A 22,329-nucleotide genomic window follows, 5' to 3' on the forward strand; every position below is an offset into this window, starting at 1 on the left:
GTAGCTGGGAAGATTTCACATGAGATGAGTGTGTACACTTTTTCTTAAAATATTATGACGAAGAGATAGAGGGCTGGACACAAAAGATTGGCGTTTTCCATAGTAATCTCCATATAAACTTCAAATGGCGTGTGCACAGTCAAATTTCTTCCGAATCACTTCAAATTTTGGGAGGATCATTTTCATCATAATTGACATCGTTTAAGCATAGGGGAGCAAAAACTTCAAAATTTGCATCAGTCTAGTGTCCACTGTATTAGCTTAGATTTGCCCGTTTTTACACATTAATTTTTGACATAGGCACCATGCGTAAACTGATTTCTAAATATTTTAGGAAATCTTTCATAAATTTGAATTGATTTATCTGAAAATTCCTTTCAATTAAATAATCCCTCAACATCTTGTGGGATGCTTACAATATATTTTGTTATAATCGATTCAGAATAATGTTCATGTTTTCAAACATTGAATTTCAGGATGCCCTTACTTTATATATATTTCCAAAACGCCCTTGGCGGGCGCCAACCTGACCAACCGCACGCTATGGCACTGTAGGCAGGAGATATTTAATTCCATTACGGGAATCAAGGTGTTTTCCAAATTGCAAAGAAAGAAGACTGTCGCGTTTTTTTGGAAACTCTTGAAGATCACTAGCATTCTCTCAAACATCTTGAAGAGAAGAACACACATTTGTTTCTTATGTCGACAAATCTGACCATTTCACAGTGGTCCCAGCTACATAGGAAGACGGTCATAAATACGAAAGTCGGTAAATTAATTATAAATTCATGCAATTCGATATGTTTGCAATTTGATTGTGTTCTGCATGCAAAGCATTTATTCTTATAAAAGGGGGAGGTGCTAAAGTTTTCACCGTATTGACTTCAGGGATTTTAAAATGATTTCAGCTGTTCGGACTTTGAGTGGGTAGAAAAACTTATGTAAAGCGATTTTGATGTTTCACTCAAAGCTAAAAATATATGTATATTTTAGAATTCTGTATAGTTCAAGGTTACGTTTCAAGGCATCTTACATCAATTTTTCCCCTTACTGACAATCCCAGGTACGACCTCACAACGCTTTTTGCCCGAAAGTCTCAGAAATATTCCAGCACGTCACAATTTTTAGCTACAGGTCGCCAAAATTGGACAAAATACTGGTTTTATTGATGTTTACATAAATTTTAAAGTATGATTTACCATCGTATTGATAGCAATCTGTCGGGAGATTCACCGTCGTACCGTTCATTCCCGTTTATCCGAACACTTCCCAGCCCATAAACCCTGGTCATAATCCCCTTCTGAAGCTTGGCCAGGTTTATCAGCTATTTCAAGAACCGCTAACCGAGCAGCCGGTCGCCTAAAGACCCCTCCATTCGTCTAGTTTTTGAGATATTGGCTGTTGAAAATGCAAAATTAGACTATTCCAGCCAACTCGCATGCAAGTTTTCCAGCTTGTAAGGCAATTTATTTGCTTAATTTGCCACATAATTCAAACTTTATGTGTACACTAAAACCTCAAATTACGAAGTCTTTTTTTACGCTACCTCAATTTAAGTCACTTTTTTTTACGAAGTAAACTCAATTTACGTCACTTTTTTACGCAGTGCGTAAATTGAGATTTGACAATTCCGTGGGAAATTACTGATCTCCGGTTGGGGAAAACCGTAGGAAACCCATACAATATGGGTATTTTCGGAACGGGCACGATGAGGGGATAACGAAAAACGATGTCCGACGCCATTTTGCAATCCAAGATGGCGACCTCTGGTTTGGAAAAACCGTTCGAAAATCGTTGGAAACCCATACAATATGGGTATTTTCGGTACAGGCACGACGAGGGGATGACGAAAAACGATGCCCGACGCCATTTTGGAATCCAAAATGGCGACCTCTGGTTTGGGGAAACCCATACAGTGTGGGTATTTTCGGAATAGGCACGACGAATTGATGACATAAATCGATGTCCAACGCCATTTTGGAATCCAAGATGGTGACCTCCGGTTGGAGAAAATAGTTGGAAACACATGTAATATGGGTATTTTCGGAACGGGCACGACAAGGGGGTGACCAAAATCGATGTCCGACGCAATTTTGGCATTCAAGATGGCGACCTACGTTTGGAGAAATATTGTTGACGAAAATTGATGTCTGACGCCATTCAAATTCATTCACCAGAACCTCAATCAACGAAGTCTGTTTTTTACGCAAATTCAATTGACGTCACTTGTTTAACGAAGTAAATTCATAAACATCAGTACAGATCAGTACATTGATCCATTTGCTTATATTAAGGTGAAGTAGGCCGTCATTGAAAATTGTAGTGGGCATCGATGATTGCGGCCAATCCGTCTCACGATTGCGAATCAAAGAAAATCACTAGGTTCTGCACTGACATTGCTGAAAATGTATCAGCATATTTTCTGTATGTAAGCGCAAGTAGTGATACTTTTATGAATCAATATTACTTAAGATTACTGAGTTTAATCACTTTAAAATTGCAATCTGCAAAATCAACATGACTATCAAAACGAATGACGGGCTACTTAGCCTTAAGAGTTTAGATTTTATGCTATAAATAAGTATCATCAATGTACAACTACTTAAGTTTGTAGATACTTAGGCTTATATATCGTGGAGGCCTTGGAAGTACAAAAACATCGACACAACTCAATACAACACTTCATTTGCTAATATGGATAGTAAAAGGCCTTTGCAATATTTAAGAACTATCTGTTGAAGATTGGTTACGCTGGTATATCCTAATGCCCATATTCAATAGAGATCTTAGAGGACCAAGGACATCTGCACAAATTCATATAATTCACCATTTACCCACAGGAATGGTAAGGGGCCTTTGGAGTATTTGAAAACTATCTTCTAATCACTTATTATGGCCGTAGATCTAAAGACTTTTATTTGATGGAGTCCTTGGAGCACCAAAAACATCCGTATAAATCAATAAAATATTCCGTTGACTTGAATTAATGGTTAAAAGACTGTGCCATATTAAAAAACTACCTATAGACCATTGATCACGTTTGTAGATTCAAAGGCCTATATTCAATGAAGTCTTTGGAGGACCTAGGATATCGGTACAAATTATAACAATACTCATTTTACTGCTACATATAGATAAGGGTCTGTGCCATATCAAAAAAGCATCTATTGATAATTGGTTACGCTTGTAGATCCTAAGACCTATATTCGATATAGATCTTGGAGGACCTAGGACATCCACACAAATGAATGCAATACACTGTTTACTCACAAGAATGGTTAGGGGTCTGTGGAGTATTTGAAAACTAACCTCTAATCTCTTATTACAGTCGTAGATCCCAAGGCCTATATTCAATGGAGTCCTTGGAGGACCTAGGACTTCCACACAAATTATTACAATACACTGTTTACTCACATGAATGGTTAGGGGCCTGTAGAGTATTTGAAAGCTAACCTCTAATCTCTTATTACAGTCGTAGATCCCAAGGCCTATATTCAATGGAGTCCTTGGAGGACCTAGGACATCGGCACAAAGTATAAAAATACTCATTTTACTACTATGAATAGATAAGGCCCTGTGCCATATCAAAAAAACATCAAAGGATCGCTAAATATGCCAGTACATTGCAGGTATATATTCCAGGAAGTTTTTGGATTAACTAGAACACCTGTTGTACTCACTTAATTACCAAAACTTGGATCTGACAATACAAACGCTTCCTAAAAATATAACAATCTTCTAGGGTCCAGTATTGTGAGACATTCTTCTACATAGAAATGATAAATTGATCTCCGTTAACTCATGTAGAATCACATGCCCAAACTCAAAGAGATCTTGGAAGACCTTAACATGCAGACATTCTAGCCTGATTTAGAACCTAATGTATTAATAATATGTCAATAGTGCTAAAATAACATATTTTTTCTAATTAATATAAATTAATTTCATACAAGTAGACTCCAAATTACAAAACCTCGTTTTACGAACTGAGCTCCCTCGTTTTACGCACTGATTCAATTTACGCACCAACTCAATTTACGCACCCCCGATTTAGTTCGTAAATTGAGGTTATAGTGTATAACGATAAACAAAGTTGATGATACTATAGATGCCCAAAAGTTGTTTTTGGTGTTTTAGAAAAGCATTTTATTTTGCCATTTAGAGCAACGAAGAGTTTTGTATGGAAACTGCAAGCATGTTGAAATGAAAGTTGAAGTCCTATTTTGTATGCTTGCTGGATTAGATCACAAAAAAGTTCGATAAATAATACTTTAAATTTCATTTAAACTTCCATTAAATCAGTGTTTCACACAGCTTTGGCTACCTGTAGCTAAAAATTGTGACGTGCAGCGACATTTCTGAGAACGGCATCAGATTCAGCGATCCCAAATCTACTAGAGACACATCTCGAGAATTAGACAAGCAAAAATGTCATTTTTTTTCTTGATGTGAACATTTCTTTGTAAACAAAACTTGATATTGACAATGCTCTAGAAACTTTAACAAACTCTATTGTTAAAGCAAGAGGCATTGCAATACCAAATATATAAAGTAAAATTCGAATCCATGAGTATAGTCCAATGTTTCCCAATCTTTTTGACTTTCACCCCCTTGAGGTCAATATATTTTAAAATCGCCCCCAATAATTTATATAATTGCCAAAAAATTGACCGCCATACTGTATTGAGATTCTCATCTCTATCCTATAATAAGTGTGCCAAAAATTGATCAAATTGTCAAATTTACTGATGGGTACTTTAAAAACACTTTAAATTTGATTTTAATACATATATAGTAGGTGTTCAGTTAAGACACACTGGAGTAGGGAATATTCTGATTCTCTGTGAATTCTGATCTTTTTAATGTTATTTTGATGTCAATGGTATATCAATTAGGTACAGTTGTGTACAAAGTAATAGTAGTGAAAGCCAATTTTCATACAAAATACTCAATAGTAACATGTTCTAATTTTGTTTCCCTCTGGAAAATAGCATGGAATTTTGATAAAGGACTTCAATCATTCAATAACCACAGAATTTAAAAATTTTCGAAGCACCTGTTATTCAGTTGAAAATCTGGTGAAATCGCTTCTTTTGGAAAATTTTGTTCAGCAACAAAAAAAATGTAAAAAAATGACTTGTTGATTTAGTTGTAGAATGATAAAAAAGAGACAAGAAAAAAAATTAAAGATCAATATGCAACAGAAATTCAACCAATTTGAATGAAATTTTCACAGAACATCTAAATAAATAGTTTAATAAAATTTTTCAATGGGACCCTAGCTCTAAGCCTTTTAGGAAAACATCTAAAATAAAAACAAAACCTCGGAAGCCAATTCCAATCTTGAAAGGGGAAAACAAATTATTACAAATCAATTGCGAAAAAGCTCAAATACTTGCTATGCAGTTTGGAAGCGCGCATAATTTTAATGTAGAACTCAGGAGTTCAATCAAAAATCAAGTTACTCAGGACTACGAAAGCATTCTCAATCAAGAGAACGTTTTCGAAAATTCCTGGAAGACTGATTTAGATGAAGTGAGAACTACTCGGCCTTCTCGGACATTATTGACGTCAGAACCTATCGCGGCGCAAACAACGATTCGGATCACTACCTTGTGACGGTTAAAGTGCGCCAAAGACGTTCCGTTGTGAACAACATTCGGTACCGATGCCCGCCACGGTACAATCTGGAACGACTCAAGCTATCCGAAGTTGCAAAGCCTTGAAGCAGCGTTGCCGGAAGAGGGAGAGCTCACCGAAGCCCCTCTTGAGGACTGCTGGAGTAGTGTCAAAGCAGCCATTAACAACGCAGCGGAAGGTGCCATTGGGTTCGTGGAAGACAATCGACAGAACGGTTGGTTCGACGAGGAGTGCCAGGCGGTTTTGGACGAGAAGAATGCAGCGCGGGTGATTATGCTGCAGCAAGGCATCCGTCAAAACGTGGAACGATACGAACAAAAGCGAAAACAGCAAACCCATCTATTCCGGGATAAAACATGCCGCCTGGAAGAGTTGGAATGCGACGAGATGAAGAAGCTATATCGTTCTCAAGAAACGCGTAAGTTCCACAAGAAACTCAATGCATCCGACAAAAGCTTTGTGCCGCGAGCCGAAATATGCCGGGATAAGAATGGACGAACGTGAGGGGGTTGAAAGCAGCATTACGATGAACACCTGAATGGCGCAGAGGAGGATGACCAAGGCAGCAGGATGAATGGCTTCATCAGTACTGCGGATGAGAGAGACGTGCCAACTCCCACAATAGGTGAAGTTAAGGATGCTATTACACAGCTCAAAAACAACAAAGAAGCTGGAAAGGATGGTATTGAAGTGGATCTTATTAAAATGGGCCCGGACAGGTTGGCTACTTGTCTGCACGTAGAGGAGCGCAACAAGCTAAATGGTTTGACCAAGTGGAGCAGGATCTTGGAAGTGTGGGGCGATCGAGAAACTGGAGGTGAGCAGCCATGGACCGAGTTAGTTGACGTAACATTGTGGCGCAGGCCATATCTTGAAGGAAGTAGCGCCATCAAAAGTAAAAGTAAGAGAACTATTATTAAAAGTTCAAAAATATGACAGCTTTTACGATGATGGGAATTTTTACACCCTCATCAAGAAACTTCCAGAGCGTAGCTTATCATTCTTGGTTGATATATTTAACAAATGTTTTCCGTTGGCATATTTTCCTGAGTAATGGAAAAATGCTAATGTTCTACCACTTCAATAACCGGACAAAAATCCTGCTGAAGCTTTTAGCTATTGTCCAATCAGTTTGCTTTCCTCCGTTAGTAAACTTTTTGAATAGGTCATTGTGAACAAAATGATGTTTCACATAAACGAAAATTCAATTTTTGCCAATTAACAGTTCGGATTCCATCATGGACATTCGACCACTCATCAACTTTTTACGTTTAACAAATTTGGTTTATTTCATCAAATCCTATGACTATTCTACTGGTCTTGCTCTTCTAGACAGTGTTTGTCATGAATTGTAAAATTTAAAAAAAAAACTTTAATTTCCCAACATACATCAAATCAACATTTCAGGTTAACTATCAGAATTCCAGGCAGTATTTTGAGTCCAATATTATATAAAATTTTCACATCTGACTTACCTGAGTTACCTCAAGGATGTGAACAATCTTTGTTTGCGGATTACACAGGCCTCTCCGCCAAATAACCTGTCATCTGTAGTAGATTTGCAAGAAAATTTGGATAATTTTTCTTAGTTGCAAAAATGGAAGATTTCTCCTTAAATAATAATATTTTCAAATAAACTAAAAGCTCTTAATTCGAAACCTTCAAGTCGATTTTTTCAAAACTAGGTTTTTGTCTTTTACACCTCTTTGCTTCCAACCCCCTCACTTGGACTGCAATAAAACGCAAATTAATTTGCCACTTTTACACCATCTATCAACTTTCCATATACGTACCAGAGGTATTAACTGTATCCAACAAAGCCTTAGCCCAAACACACAATCACCTGGAGTGTTGAAGAGTCAGAGCGATAGTACTCCGAGAAAGCATTTTCCAAAACAATTATAGCCCTGGTTTACCCTTTGTTCAACTATTCGATATCATATCACTTTCAAGATTATCTCTGAAAGCTTCAATGTTGATGTTCTCGTAGGTGCTCTAAACACGTTCTTACAGCACACAGAGTTACGCATTACGAGAAAGTAAATGAAAGGTCACGTGTCGGGTTCAAATTTCATTACTGCAGCACGAACTGCGTTGGAATGTCTGATACTGCGAATATAAACTTCCAAGTTCATGTGCCTTGGCAGACAGTTGCTCTCAAGCCGTTGCACAATGATGTCCAGCGGAGCATTCATTCTTTCGGTAGTGCTTTCAGTGAGCATATCGGTGCTTCAAACTTCATCGCTGCAGCACAGTGCCACCCTGAAGAGCTTCAACGAAATCCTCAGCGAGTGCTCCCGTTATCTACCATCGAATGATGAACCTTGCTACGATCGCTGCCTAGGCTTGGTGGGACGCTTCTGGAACGACACCATTGCCAGGCCATCGGTTTCAGTCGGTCGTTTCTACCGTCCGGATCCATGTGACCAGAACTACGTCAACCGCACCCAGCAGTGTATATGTGATTCGGTTTTGCCGTTGCCCAGGAAGGATGTCTGCCTACGAGCCAGCAGAGGTCTCCAGTGCTACCGAAATCAGTATGGACGCCTGATTGCAGATGAACCTCTGTTTGTGAGCGTAACTAAACTGCAAAGCTCGCAGATATTCCAGGACTGCGCCCAGATGCTTCAGATTCCACGCGCGAAGCTAGAGGAAATCGTGCAGCAAGGCTATTCGAAATCACCCGAAGGCAGCTGTCTGGTCCGATGCTACTTGGTGCGAGCAGGATTGTACAGTGACAGCCAAGGACCGGATATTGCACGATTTGCCGTTCAATGCGAGGGCTACGAGGATGCTTACGAGGCGTCGGTGGCCAGGTGCTACCAAAAGCTGAAATCGGAACAGCTTGATAAATGCACCCTGGCTGCCCGAACGTACGATGAGTGCATCCAAGCGAACGAGTACAGTAATAGTAACTTAGAGATACTCGGTGTTTTGTTAGGCATAATTACTGGACTTATCCCGGCATAAATTCAAGAAATGGGACAGCCTAATCAATAAAAAAATCAAAAAGGATAACGCTCTGTGTTCTATTTGAAATTCCAAATCAGTAAATTAATTAGGAACAAGAAAATGTTTGAATAATTTGATGCAATAAAAAAATCCAAACAAGCACTGAAAAAATTTGGATTTGGATTTCGTGTGACCTTGGAAAGAATTGATTTTGAAATTAAACTTGGAATAAAATTAAATTTGTTCCTCAGAACAAAAATTTTACATATCATTGGTTTCATCGTCCCGGAGTTCTTCGATAAAGCAAAAAACTTATCCAAAGCTGATAACGGAATGAAACTACGGCGCCGGTAAGAAAAAAGGAAAGTTGCATCGACTATCTAATAACCTACGAAGAAACCCCACTTCAATGGAGCAGGTGAAGGAAAAAGAAAACACAAGGCGCAAACTTGAGAAAATGGCCATTTTTATATCTTTCACCGGCGCTCGGTTTCGAAGTATAGGGAAGTGGTTCAGATGAATCTACTCAAGAGAAGAGCGCTGCAGAGTTTTGCAAACTCGATACCAAGCCGGAAGTGGAGGGCGATGCGCTTCCACTATCGAGCAGCAGATAGGTAACGGAGATTGCGGCGGAAACTGCTTGAGCTTCGAAAGCGCATTAATCTCCCTTCCAAGTCCCGGGCTCCGGAAGGGTGGGAGCAGTGGAGAGGATCCGGTCAGTTTCGCTGTGTATTATATTACATTATTCTTGAGTTGGAAACTAGTTTCTGCCGTTAAATACTGGAATCGAATAAAGGATTTAACTCGAAGTGGTGGAAGAGTTTTGTTTTAGCACTTTTTTACCACCCGGGCAGATGCTGTTTCAGTTAATGAATCTTTCAGCGAGAGAGGGTTAAAAGTACTTTCAGATGCATTAGAGGCTTTGGAAAATAGGATTGCCATAATCTTTGGTGTTTGTCTTGCGCTGAGCCGCTGAGTTTCATTTTAGTTACTCTTAACAGTTCACTTTCAGTTTGGTTTCAGCTCAGTTTCAGTTCAGTATCAGTTCAGTATCAGTTCAGTTTCAGTTCAGTTTCAGTTCAGTTTCAGTTCAGTTTCAGTTCAGTTTCAGTTTCAGTTCAGTTTCAGTTCAGTTTCAGTTCAGTTTCAGTTCAGTTTCAGTTCAGTTTCAGTTCAGTTTCAGTTCAGTTTCAGTTCAGTTTCAGTTCAGTTTCAGTTCAGTTTCAGTTTCAGTTCAGTTTCAGTTCAGTTTCAGTTCAGTTTCAGTTCAGTTTCAGTTCAGTTTCAGTTCAGTTTCAGTTCAGTTTCAGTTCAGTTTCAGTTCAGTTCAGTTTCAGTTCAGTTTCAGTTCAGTTTCAGTTCAGTTTCAGTTCAGTTTCAGTTCAGTTTCAGTTCAGTTTCAGTTCAGTTTCAGTTCAGTTTCAGTTCAGTTTCAGTTCAGTTTCAGTTCAGTTTCAGTTCAGTTTCAGTTCAGTTTCAGTTCAGTTTCAGTTCAGTTTCAGTTCAGTTTCAGTTCAGTTTCAGTTCAGTTTCAGTTCAGTTTCAGTTCAGTTTCAGTTCAGTTTCAGTTCAGTTTCAGTTCAGTTTCAGTTCAGTTTCAGTTCAGTTTCAGTTCAGTTTCAGTTCAGTTTCAGTTCAGTTTCAGTTCAGTTTCAGTTCAGTTTCAGTTCAGTTTCAGTTCAGTTTCAGTTCAGTTTCAGTTCAGTTTCAGTTCAGTTTCAGTTCAGTTTCAGTTCAGTTTCAGTTCAGTTTCAGTTCAGTTTCAGTTCAGTTTCAGTTCAGTTTCAGTTCAGTTTCAGTTCAGTTTCAGTTCAGTTTCAGTTCAGTTTCAGTTCAGTTTCAGTTCAGTTTCAGTTCAGTTTCAGTTCAGTTTCAGTTCAGTTTCAGTTCAGTTTCAGTTCAGTTTCAGTTCAGTTTCAGTTCAGTTTCAGTTCAGTTTCAGTTCAGTTTCAGTTCAGTTTCAGTTCAGTTTCAGTTCAGTTTCAGTTCAGTTTCACTGAAATTAAACACAATAATGTCAATATTCTGAGAGACAAACACATAAATGGAAAACTAGCCAAAGCTTATAATAACTAAGCTCAAAAACATTGCTGCATTGCCCTTAATATATATCAATGATAAACTTTCAGTCCCACATTAAAATTCATTATTTTTTTTCTCTTTTTTTCAGGTAAGACAGAACTGAACATCAAACGCTCCGACTTGCAAAACTGCCTAATTTACCTGAGTATCTTAAACGTATTTTAGACTAGCATAAACATGGTATACCACGATCTATTGAAATAATATGATTTTTTTGCATTTCCAATACGTTTCCCAACAAACTGATATGCGATCCTTATTTTATTTATTTTCATTTTTCTCTTAGGATAATTGTATGTTTGATTTATTTTATTCTTAATTCGACTGAATGTATAGAGTGCCCTTATATCGTAACGTAGTTTCAAAAGTCTTACTCTTAATACTTCTATTTCTTGTTCGAAAACTCATTGCACATTGGTCCCAATGCTTTATCTAGGAAGACAAAAATGATTTCGGTTTATTATGAATATATCCTAAAGCAATGTGTTTTAATGAATGCTTTGTATCCAATACTTCAGAACGATTTTGCAATTTTTTTATGAGGCCACCTAAGAGCTATCTCGATTATTTATCAAGTTATAAATGTTTTACGTTTTAAAACTTATTGTTTTCTAAATTTTGTTAATCTCTTCAAATAAAAACGCCTTCACAGTTTTTTCACCACAATTAGAAAAAAAAAAAATGATAAACAATGGCGACAAAAGATTAAAAACCCGTTTGCGCCTTTCAGAGAAATTTTCATTTGAAAACATCATTTTTTTCGAAGGAAATCCTTGATAAAGGGCGAACACGAAATTATTGCGACACATTCAACAGGGCATAACTTTTCTACCATTGGGTAAAAATCAACCAAATTTTGCACACTTTCTCATTGATGTGTATTGTTTACATGCTGTCAAACTCGAAGTCGTGTTTTTCGATTCAACGGAAATGGATGTGAACCAACGCGATTCGAGAGAACAATTTCTTTCCAAACACCTGGAATTTCCTGGCCTGTCGCACCGGCAGTTGGGAAAAATGTTGAACATTCACCATTCAACCGTCTCCAGAGTGTTGAAGCGGTTCCAGGAGCGGTTGACGTTGGACCACGGCAAAGGAGCTGGAAGAAAACCGGGACCGGGGAACAAAAAGACAGAGGGAGAGGTGAAGCGGATGATTAAAGCAAATCCCAACGTCTCAAGCCGTGATTTGGCTAGAAAAATCGTCATGTCGCAGAGCTACGTCCAGAATGCAAAGAAGAGAGCTGGACTACATACATACAAGGTACAGAACTTCCCAAACCGCGATGAGCGGCAACAATCGACGGCTAAAACTCGGGCACGAAAGCTCTACGAGAAGATGCTGACAAAATATGGCTGCTGTGTGATGGACGATGAAACGTATATAAAAGCCAATTTTAAGCAAATTCCGAGGTTGGAGTTTTTCACGGGTAAGAGCAAGTTCGATGTGGACGACAAATTTAAGAAGAAGAAAATGTCGAAGTTCGCCTCCAAATATCTCATTTGGCAGGTCATCTGCTCTTGCGGACTGAGGAGTGAGCCTTTCGTGACAAAGGGCACAGTGATTTGCGAGATCTACAAATCTGAGTGCCTCGAGAAGCGCTTTCGGCCGTTCTTACAGCAGCATAACGAAGCTCCGCTATTTCGGGCAGATTTGGCATCATGCCACTATTCTAAAAGTGTCCTGGAGTGGTATGAGGCCAATTCTGTCCATTTTGTTCCAAAGGACATGAATCCACCAAACTGTCCGGAGCTGCGCCCGGTGGAGCAGTACTGGGCAATAAAGAAGCGGGAACTTCGGAAGAGCAAGAAGACAGTCAAAGACGAGAAGGACATGTTAAGAAAATGAAAAAAAAAACTGAGAAACTGGTACCGGATGACACTGTAAAGACTTTAATGGAGGGCAGCAAGCGAAAATGCCTTCAATTTTACCCTCAAGGCTCCATCAGTTTACTTTTCTTTTGATTTTTGAAGTAAATATATGTATAAAACTACCCTAAAATTTTGGTTTGATTCTAAACATTATAAGAAAATTGGTATGACATTTTCGGTGTCGCAATCATTTCGTGTTTGCCCTTTAAGGTGGAGATAAATCGAAGCCAAGCCTCAAATTTTCAAGAGCACGGATCTGGAGAACCAAGCATCCGTTTTAGCTGAAAACTTAATCGATTGGTCACTCGCTGGTTGTGATCAATCGATTAAGTTTTCAGCTCAAACGGGCGTTCGGTTCTCCGGATTCGTGCTTTCAAAAATTTGTGGTTTGGCTTCGATTCATCTTCACCTTAACTTGGCAACGATAAGAGATAGAACAGTAGTTTCTTCAGCAAACAGTTGCGCGATCAAAAGTTTTAAAAGTGCTTAGAACGAAGTTTTTGTAAGAAACTATCGTAAAAAAGATATCAAGAAAAAAATGGTTTTCAGGTCCCTAACTTATTTGTGTCATAATTCGCGAACCATAAGAGATATAAATTTGGGTTCTTGGGCAAAGTTGCTCCAAACCGATTGTTCTATAACATTTGAGAATATTGTAAAGGCCTAAATACGTTAGCCTAAAAGTTTATATTCTGATCTAGTAAACCACGTAGGCCACCCTAATTTCACACCACATCACATCACAAAATGTCTAAACACTATGGAGAAACTTTCCCGATGAAACTGACAGCTTAGGCGCAAACATTTTTGTCTTCCTAGTTATGGCTTTGGGACCATTGTGCATTGTCCAAACTCCACCGTCACATGATTGCTTCCGAAGTGGACGAAACGACTTCTCGATTTACCAGTAAATATCGGCGTCATCTCTACTAAACATCCCTTTTGACAAACCAGAAAACACGTAGTCACCCCTTCATCATCGGACGATTGCTCATCAAAGCCGTCTAAGGCTCCGGAGAGGCAATTCCTTTGATCTGATGATCTCCAAATGATTCGACGGCTAGGCAGCCAGAAAAAAAAAGTGGAAACTTGACCTTGTGCAATCATTGGACGGTTTACTCGTTTGCAGGGCTGGTAGCGGGTTACTTTTCAGTGACTGCATCACTAGTTTCGACTGGTTTCACTGAAAAGTCACTATTTGCAACAATAGCATGGACTTGAAACTTTCTGTCCAACGAATTTGCTCGACTACTTCTGTGTCACAAAAACGACTCTAATCTCCATTTTCTAGACAACGCTTCACTCTTCATGGTGCTTTTCGCATACTACAATTGAATAAATTCGTTTCTAATTAAAAGCAATTAATGATTATCAAGCTTTCTTCAGGATGTTTAACTGTTAAGAAATATTTCAAATTATAATATTTCACTACATTCGAATATCCATTTTTGTTTCTTTGCATATTTTGGACAGTTATAAATAGCTTTGAAATCACGTTTCAGTCACTATCTGGTCATTATTTAAATAATTTTAGTAATTAAATTCACAATTATTTTGCTTTATGTTCTATCAGCCCTGCGCCTGCTACGCTCGTTCCAAAGGACACAAAACGCACAAGGATGTGTGTGGATTTTTGACACATTTTTTCCATTCGTCTCCAATGGCTCGCATGTTCTTGACAGAATCAGCATGTGTTTTTGGATGTTTTTTTTTCCTGTTGGGTGTTGCTCGCAGCTGGATCTAATCCGGATCAAATTTTGGGTGGAACGGAAACCGAACGAGAGGAAAACTGGACGTTGTTGGAGGTCAATTTGGTGGTTGATGTTTCCTTGACTTCTTTTGTACGGAAGCCCAAATTGTTTACTCTTGATGTTTCTTCGATTGAAAGTATGTCATCAAGTTGTATTATTTTGTTAACCATTCAATATCCAAACACGCCTCAGCACAGAATATGCATCAAATTGTTTTGTTATTTTTTGAAGCTCCGAATCAAAATGTCATTGGTTTGAGCTGAAAAGTAGAACGCATCATAAGAAAGCTCTGAAAAAATTATATTTTTGATAATTTTTAATTTAATTATTTTGTAACTCATTAATTTTTAGATATGTTGAATCAAAAAGTTTGTTTACATAAAATCAACTAATCTTAAAATAAGAGTTTGATGATATTAAATTGAAGTTTAAAGTATTTTCATATTAACCTATTAACGCACAAGATATCCCTGAATTGAGCTCAAATCTCGAAAAAGTACCTGAGCAATTCTCGCTAAAACCAGGCCGCCATCGGAACCCATTGTAAGAATTCCAATTTTATGTCACTGATCGATTGTTTTCGATAAAACTTAAGGGTGGTCCTATCGGTTTTCTCAAATTGGTTCTCATACGCCAGCTAGCTGAACTGTTTACGAAAATATCCTGGATTTTTTGGTAAATCTAGAGTGTATCCTATCTTGATATGTCTCATATTTCACTTGGAACACATAGCAAACTTAGTGGCATCGTATAGAGAAAGGATCTAGCTTTCATTTAAAGTTTAAAAAAATTGCGTTAGATAGACTACAAAAACTTGGTGAGCAATGGTATTTACCCTATGAAATGAACGAGTTTTTGTACAACAAAGAAACAAATTTTCAATCGTTGGTGTTCTATTCGAGTCAAGTGAAGGAAAAGAGCAACAATTTAAGTGAAAAATTCTGGCAGCCATATTGGATTCTGACGCCATTTTCATTTTAAGTAGTAGACTGAGTTTTAACCTGGTTAGCACTCAACATGTTGAATTTTCTACCGTTTACACTTACTCTGATTTTTGTTCTTTTGTTTCCCGACGTTACATCCCTACTAGAGCAGAACCAGATCCTCAGCTTAACTAGCTTTAAAAAAAAATATCAAATAGGATTTTTTAACGCTTATGTCTTACCTGAATGGTTCTTCTGTAAATCTTCGATTTAAAGAATAGCATTAATTCTTTCATTTATTTGTAGGAACAGCTGAGATAATATAAGAAAGAATGAAACTGATTGTTTAATTTTTAACGAAGGCATCATAATTCAATATGATGAGCGCTAAGATGGTAAAAAATCATTCAACTGCTAAAAACCAAGATGGCGTGGAAATCCAAGATGGTCGCCAGATTTTTAAGCCTTAAAATGATACACCAGCGTTTCGGCATTGAGTCCACATTAGAACAAAGCCTGCTTCTCATCTTTCAATTTCGCTATTTTTCACATGTACAGTTGTGTTCAGAATAATAGTAGTGAAAGCCAATTTTCATACAAAATGCTCAACTTTGGCATGCTGTAACTTTGTTTCCATAAGAGCAATCGGCATGAAATTTTGTCAGTGAACTACAAATATACTCAATTTCATTATGAAAAAATTTGAAAATTTTCACACTACCGGCTAAAAAATTAAGCACCAGGTGAAATCGCTCAAAATAATAGTAGTTTTTCTTTTGTAAATTTTTGTTCAGCAACAATTTTGTAAAAAATTGGCTTGTTTATACATTCATAGCTTGGGTGGAAATGGTTGAAACGATGAATAAAGAAAATATCAAAATCTCAAAATACAGCAGATATTAAAATTATTAAAACTACTATTATTTTGAGCGATTTCACCTGGTGCTTAACTTTTTAGCCGGTAGTGTGAAAATTTTCAAATTTTTTCATAATGAAATTGAGTATATTTGTAGTTCACTGACAAAATTTCATGCCGATTGCTCTTATGGAAACAAAGTTACAGCATGCCAAAGTTGAGCATTTTGTATGAAAATTGGCTTTCACTACTATTATTCTGAACACAACTGTATGTTGCACACCAAACAAATCTTAGATTTACACGTAACGTTATTTTAGCCATAAAGCCATTTCTCATGTATTATTCAATGATATAACCTATAAACACATCTATTATATGCAATATTGTTACCAAAACCCTCAATATTAAACGCGAAACGTCTTCTCTCGAAGAATGTTGCACGCAAAACGGCTCGGTTTACATGATTTTCACGCTGAAAATTCAATAATAAATAATGCACATGACATGACAAGCCGTCGATCCATCCATGTGCATTATTTTTGACAGAATAATAAAAATAATAAATATATAATAAATAATAAAATAATAAACCGAGCATTCTTGTTTGCAATTTCACTTTCAAAATGCAAGATAGCATGCAATATTGGCGAATGTTGGATGTAAAATCATGAAATGTTTCAGTTTCACTCAAGATTGCAAGCATTTTCGAATGAAATGAGACAGTTTACATGAATTATCGTTGAATGTTCAGTTGCAACTCCTTTTACATGATTATCATAGAAAAATTACGTGCCATGTAAATTTGAGATTTTTTTGCTGTGTGGGCGTTAGTAAAAACGAAACTTACAGGTTAGTAAAAACGAAAGGCTCGGAAAATTAAGGATTTTTTTATGTATGTATGCAGCCATTCCATGAAAAACCGATCTAGTGGGTCTCCGAATTCCGTGAAAATTTGCTATTTGGTTCCTTATCCGAAATAAGGATACACGTATTTTTGGATTTTTTGATTAGGCTGACCATTTCCGAAAGAAGGTGACCAGAAAAATCGCGATTTTGCAAAATTTTTATTTCAAAAAAAATTATAACTTTTGAACCGTTCGACCGATTTTCAATTTTTTTGGACGAAATGAAGGCTAAAGATTTTGACTTTTAAGGAAAAATAAAAAATTTCTCAAAAATTGTGTTTTTTACATGAAAAACTCAATAGTTTCCGTTTTTTCGTGTTTTGAAGGCCTCGGGACCAAAGGGGCTATCGCTGTTCTTATTAAAGTTCAGAAAATTTTACGTATACTGTCAAATTTTCAGCGATGTATGTTTTTTAGTTTTTGAGATATACTTTTTTGAAAATAAAAAATCAGTCATTTTTTATCGGCACACACTGTAGGTCTCAGCGCATTAGATTTGTAATGTTTAAAAAAATTATAACTTTTGAACAGCTTAACCGATTTCCAATCTTTTTGTATGGAATGAAAGCTTAAAATTTCAACTATTCAGACTCAAAAACTAAAAAACATACATCGCTGAAAATTTGACAGTTTACGTAAAATTTTCTGAACTTTTAAGAAAAAATGAGAGCAGCAATAGCCCCTTTGGTCCCGAGGCCTTCAAAACACGAAAAAACGGAAATTATTGAGTTTTTTCATGTAAAAAACACAATTTTTGTGAAATTTTATATTTTTCCCGAAAAGTCAAAATCTTTAGCCTTCATTTCGTCAAAAAAGATTGAAAATCGGTCAAACGGTTCAAAAGTTATAATTTTTTTAAAAATAAAAATTTTGCAATATCGCGAATTTTCTGGTCACCCTATTTCGGAAATGGTCACCCTAATCAAAAAATCCAAAAATATGTATATCCTTATTTCGGATAAGGAACAAAATAGCAAATTTTCACGGAATTCGGAGACCCACTAGATCGGTTTTTCATGGAATTGCTGTAAGTATGTAGCCATCATCCTAGCTTGAGTCTTGCTCTGCATGCGATTCCACTTGACAGTACAGTCAATTTTCATTATCAATCTGAATTCAACATACCATTGTATGAAGGGCCAAAAAGGGATGTGGCGGACCCGTAAGCAGAGACACTTACGCGAAATCCGCGGGAAATAGAGAATCTCCTTCCAATAATATGATCCAACGGAAAGTATAATTAAATTTGCATTGGCTGTCAAGTTATCCACGGGATGGTTTGTTATAAGAAGGGCGCGTCAAATTCATTACAACTGTTGGGATTGAAGACCCCATCTACAAGGATGTTGCGGCTACTTCAACGCTTGACTGCGGCTGGCACTCCACTCCATTGTCCAGCTGTAACTTCAATGATGCCCTGATGCACCCTCCCAATATCTCCCATGTTATATGATTCAATTAAATGGTTGTTATATGATCAAATTAAATGCAATAATTTAAAATATAACAATTTAAGATATCATGCAATAACCTAGAATCGTTCAATGAAAGATGGTTAATATTAAATACACAATAACAGATTGTTCCAACAAGCCTGAAAAAAATACAATGACATTGTTTATACTTAATGTTTACGACGCCTTCCTGCACTTATATATTGCTGACATATCCTAAAAAAACATAAATTAAAAGTATCGTTTGCTTTTCGATGATCAGAGGAGATGTATTTATGTAGATAGCCCAATCCTAGCTTGAGTCTTGCTCTGCATACCCGAGGAGGAAAGAATAACTCGCAATAACTTATGCATACCATATTTTGGTATCATACCATAATTAGGTATTGTTCAGTTGTCAATACCTCATTTTGGTATTATAATGGGGTATGAAAAACATGTTTAAAACAATTAAAAATTCTTCATTTTGGTATTCGATAGCTATTGAGGACTGCTGGAGGTATTGAACTATTATTGAAAAAAAAAAAAACTTTTATATGAAAATCCATAATGTATTATTTAGGTATTACAATACCTGATCTAATTATTAGCTAAGTATTTGTAAAATATGCAGAAGGTATTATTTGAGGAATTTTACCTCTTATGCAGGGCTAATTCATACCTCATTCAGGTTGTAGGTATTGGAAACTATCTGGTATGGAACACCTCAATTTGGTATTCAGTTGTTATTTTCTTCTACTCGGGAATCGGGTCCGGTCAGCCCCGATTTAAGCATCCTTTTTTGCCCGAATTTGTCAGCCTAAAATTTATATTTATTTTAATTAGATAGAAACGTCTATACTGGCAATATTGGGTGCACACTATAAGTCATCCCTTTGCGATTCGGTTTAGGGGCAAACAGGCTAGCAAAAAAAAAAGAATTTCGTGAAAAATAGTTTCAAACAAGAGTTTCTCGTTGCTTTTTCTTAACTATTTATTTTCAAGTGAGATAAAAAGAAAAATAAATCTCTGCTTTCTCCTTTAACACAATCAATACTCTTGTACAATCAAATTTATTTTGAAAATATGCTATTGTTTTGAAACTCGAGTTACACATCAACTAGAAAGATTAAGGTTTTTCTCTGTTTTATAGGTAAAAGAATTTTTGAGTGTTTTCAAAAATTATTCTTTTTGCCCTTATATGTTATCTGAAAATGTACAAGTAAATTTATGCTGAAAAATTTATGTGCATGTTATTGCTTTGGATTTTGTTTTATTGTTAACAGCTCTTTTTTCAATAGCCAGTTCCTTTAGTTAAATAAATACTTTCAATAAGATATTTTTCCGCGAAGTTTCGAAGGACTGTCGATCTTAAAATGTGTCTACTCTCATTGCTGCAAGAATTCTGAAAACCGTTTCAAAAACAACAGAACTATGTATAGGCAATGTTAGACTTCCGTTTTTTTTGGGGAATTTGGTTGTACAGGTGTTAAAAGACACATTTGATCAAGGTGTAGCGCCACCTGGCGAAAGAATTCTTTAGTAAAATTTCCACTTAGTTAACGAAAGCAAATCTTTAAACTAGCTCTCCAAACATAATATCTTTATATTCCATGCTATTTGCCAATTTCTTGTAGCGCACTGTCCTCATTTTGAGGACTCTGAGCGTTTGGCGCATCATTCCTTCTGCTGGGCGTGAAAAATAAATCTCTTCTTTCTCCTTTAACACAATCAATACAATTGTACAATCAAATTTATTTTGAAAATATGCTATTGTTTTGAAACTCGATTTATACATCAACTAGAAAGATTAAGGTTTTTTCTCTGTTTTATGGGTAAAAGAATTTTTGAGTGTTTTCAAAAATTATTCTTTCACCGGGGTGGAAAATGACTAACCATTTGTGTGCTTGTGGGACAGAAGCTTGCTCAATAGAAGACATCCCCGGCTTGGTTTATCGGTGTCATCTGTCATAGCGTAGAACACTCTTTACGAGACAGGTGCCCGGAACAGGGTGACAATAAATACACCATTGCTGATACCACTCAGCACGATAGATTGCACTATCAAAGCGTTCCTTGCTTGAACCGATTTTACTGAAGTGGAATCCCACCAGGAAAGGTTGATACTTTGCTACAGGTGTTGCGGGGTTTTCATATTTCAGACAGAAACCACCTCCCAAGGACCTCATGGGTGGCTAACTGCAATTCAGGGAGAAGTTTATTGAATTTCCTCATTAGGAGTGACCTTTGTAGAGGTTTCTGTTTGCCGGAGGGTGGTCTGCGGTATTTTACGTATAAATGTGTCTCCGTTATCTAGAGTGGTGTTTCATTCTATAGACTTGGAAATTTTATCATAGGTAACCATACAAATTCTGGAAAAGCCGAACAAACGTAGTACGCTCCAAGAAATTCAAATTACAAATCAAATCCAAAAAAATAATGCCACCAACAAATTCGCAAAATGGGAAAAAAAATCTCAATTGAATTCGTTTCACAGTCCAGCAGTATGCAATTTCCAATCAAGACCCTCAATGGATGCCAAACAAATACGACAGTAGGCACCTCCAAGCCCCCAGCTTACCACTCTTCGATCACCATCTCGCTATTTTTTCGTTTCATCGACCGCTCAAGACAGGGGACAAGCCCTTCAGTAATTTAAATTGAATATTTGATTCGCAGATTGAATTTTAAATTTTTGAGAAGCTTCGTGTTTGATTTCCACGATGGGTGCACACCGAGCCGTGGATGGTGGCCAAAACTCGATTGGACAAAAAGTGATTGACTCTCTTGGGTAAGGTACCGCGGGGCAAGTGGGTAAATGGGGTAAGTGAAAACAATTGATATATTTTACTGAATATGCGAATTAACGTTTTAAACTCATGCGTAAACCTTCGAGGTCATTGAGAACATTACGATAGGTAAGATATTTCTGAGATTTTTCAGCCATTATTGCATAATAGAGTGAAAAATTGTTAACCTGTCAACTGTTACTCCGTAACAAGTTGGCGGCGTACAATCTTATTTTAATATTTTCAGTAGAAAAAAGTTGCGGAAAATAATTTCCTGTACCACTTCTTAGTTGTCCTCTGTGACAGTTTCAAACTGCAATAAAAAAAGTTTTAGAATTAATTCGACGTAGACCTGAAAATAACTAAATTTAAACACCGTCAATTTTCTTATCAGGTGGGGCAAGTGAAAAGTTTATCATTAGAGATTGAATTTGTGTTTTCTCTTTAAGTAGCCATATGTAAACATGGTTCGCAATTATCATAGAAAAACATAACGTGCTGATAATCCAAGAAACACTATACTCAAGCGTTAAAAGCTATTAGAAATCATGGAAATTCGCTAAAAGATGTTGCCAAACATTACAATATCAATATGGCTACTTCGGGCAGCCAATTAAAAGAAAGACGTTGACTGAAAAGTTGCAATATTAGAGAAAACACGGAAATCTCGTGGAATGTCTATGTAAACCTAGCTCAAAACATAAAAATGGGGTATAGGTCTATCCACATAAAAAAGACCCTAAATACGTTATTGAAGGATTCCGTTTGATTTCTCCCGAAGAGTTATCCGACGTCATATCCGTCTTTCTCAAAAACAAATAACGAGCGGTGGAAATTCTACAGCGCAGAAATGCAATTGCTGTCCTATAATGTAAGATCTAACATTGGAAATGTTGCAGTTATAATGTTGTCGAATCATTTCAACTAACATAACTGAACAGAAGAGAATTGAAGTGAAAAGAATAACATTTTCTTTGTTTACATGTTACTTATGTTATTGTTCATTGGGAAGCCTTAACAAGTGTTAAAGCTAATAGAAATCGTGAATATAACTGTTTGTTTTTGAATTTATTGTTCAAAACGGTAAACTTTTCACTTGCCCCACTTTTGGGGCAAGTGAAAAG

General features: G+C 36.8%; 2 protein-coding genes across 8 annotated transcripts in view; both read left to right on the forward strand.

Moving 5' to 3' along the window:
• LOC5578353 (exostosin-1) overlaps positions 1–22,329 on the forward strand; it is a 538,741-nt gene that overhangs the window by 303,426 nt on the left and 212,986 nt on the right. The gene's annotated exons all lie outside the window — the stretch shown is intronic.
• On the forward strand, positions 7,536–8,711 carry LOC5578352 (general odorant-binding protein 45-like). Its single transcript, XM_001656871.2, has one exon. It carries the CDS (start codon positions 7,774–7,776, stop codon positions 8,608–8,610), a length of 837 nt encoding a protein of 278 aa, XP_001656921.2. The 5' UTR covers positions 7,536–7,773; the 3' UTR covers positions 8,611–8,711.

Source organism: Aedes aegypti, chromosome 3, assembly GCF_002204515.2.
Source record: "Aedes aegypti strain LVP_AGWG chromosome 3, AaegL5.0 Primary Assembly, whole genome shotgun sequence".
In the NCBI taxonomy this organism is placed as follows: Eukaryota; Metazoa; Arthropoda; class Insecta; order Diptera; family Culicidae; genus Aedes; species Aedes aegypti.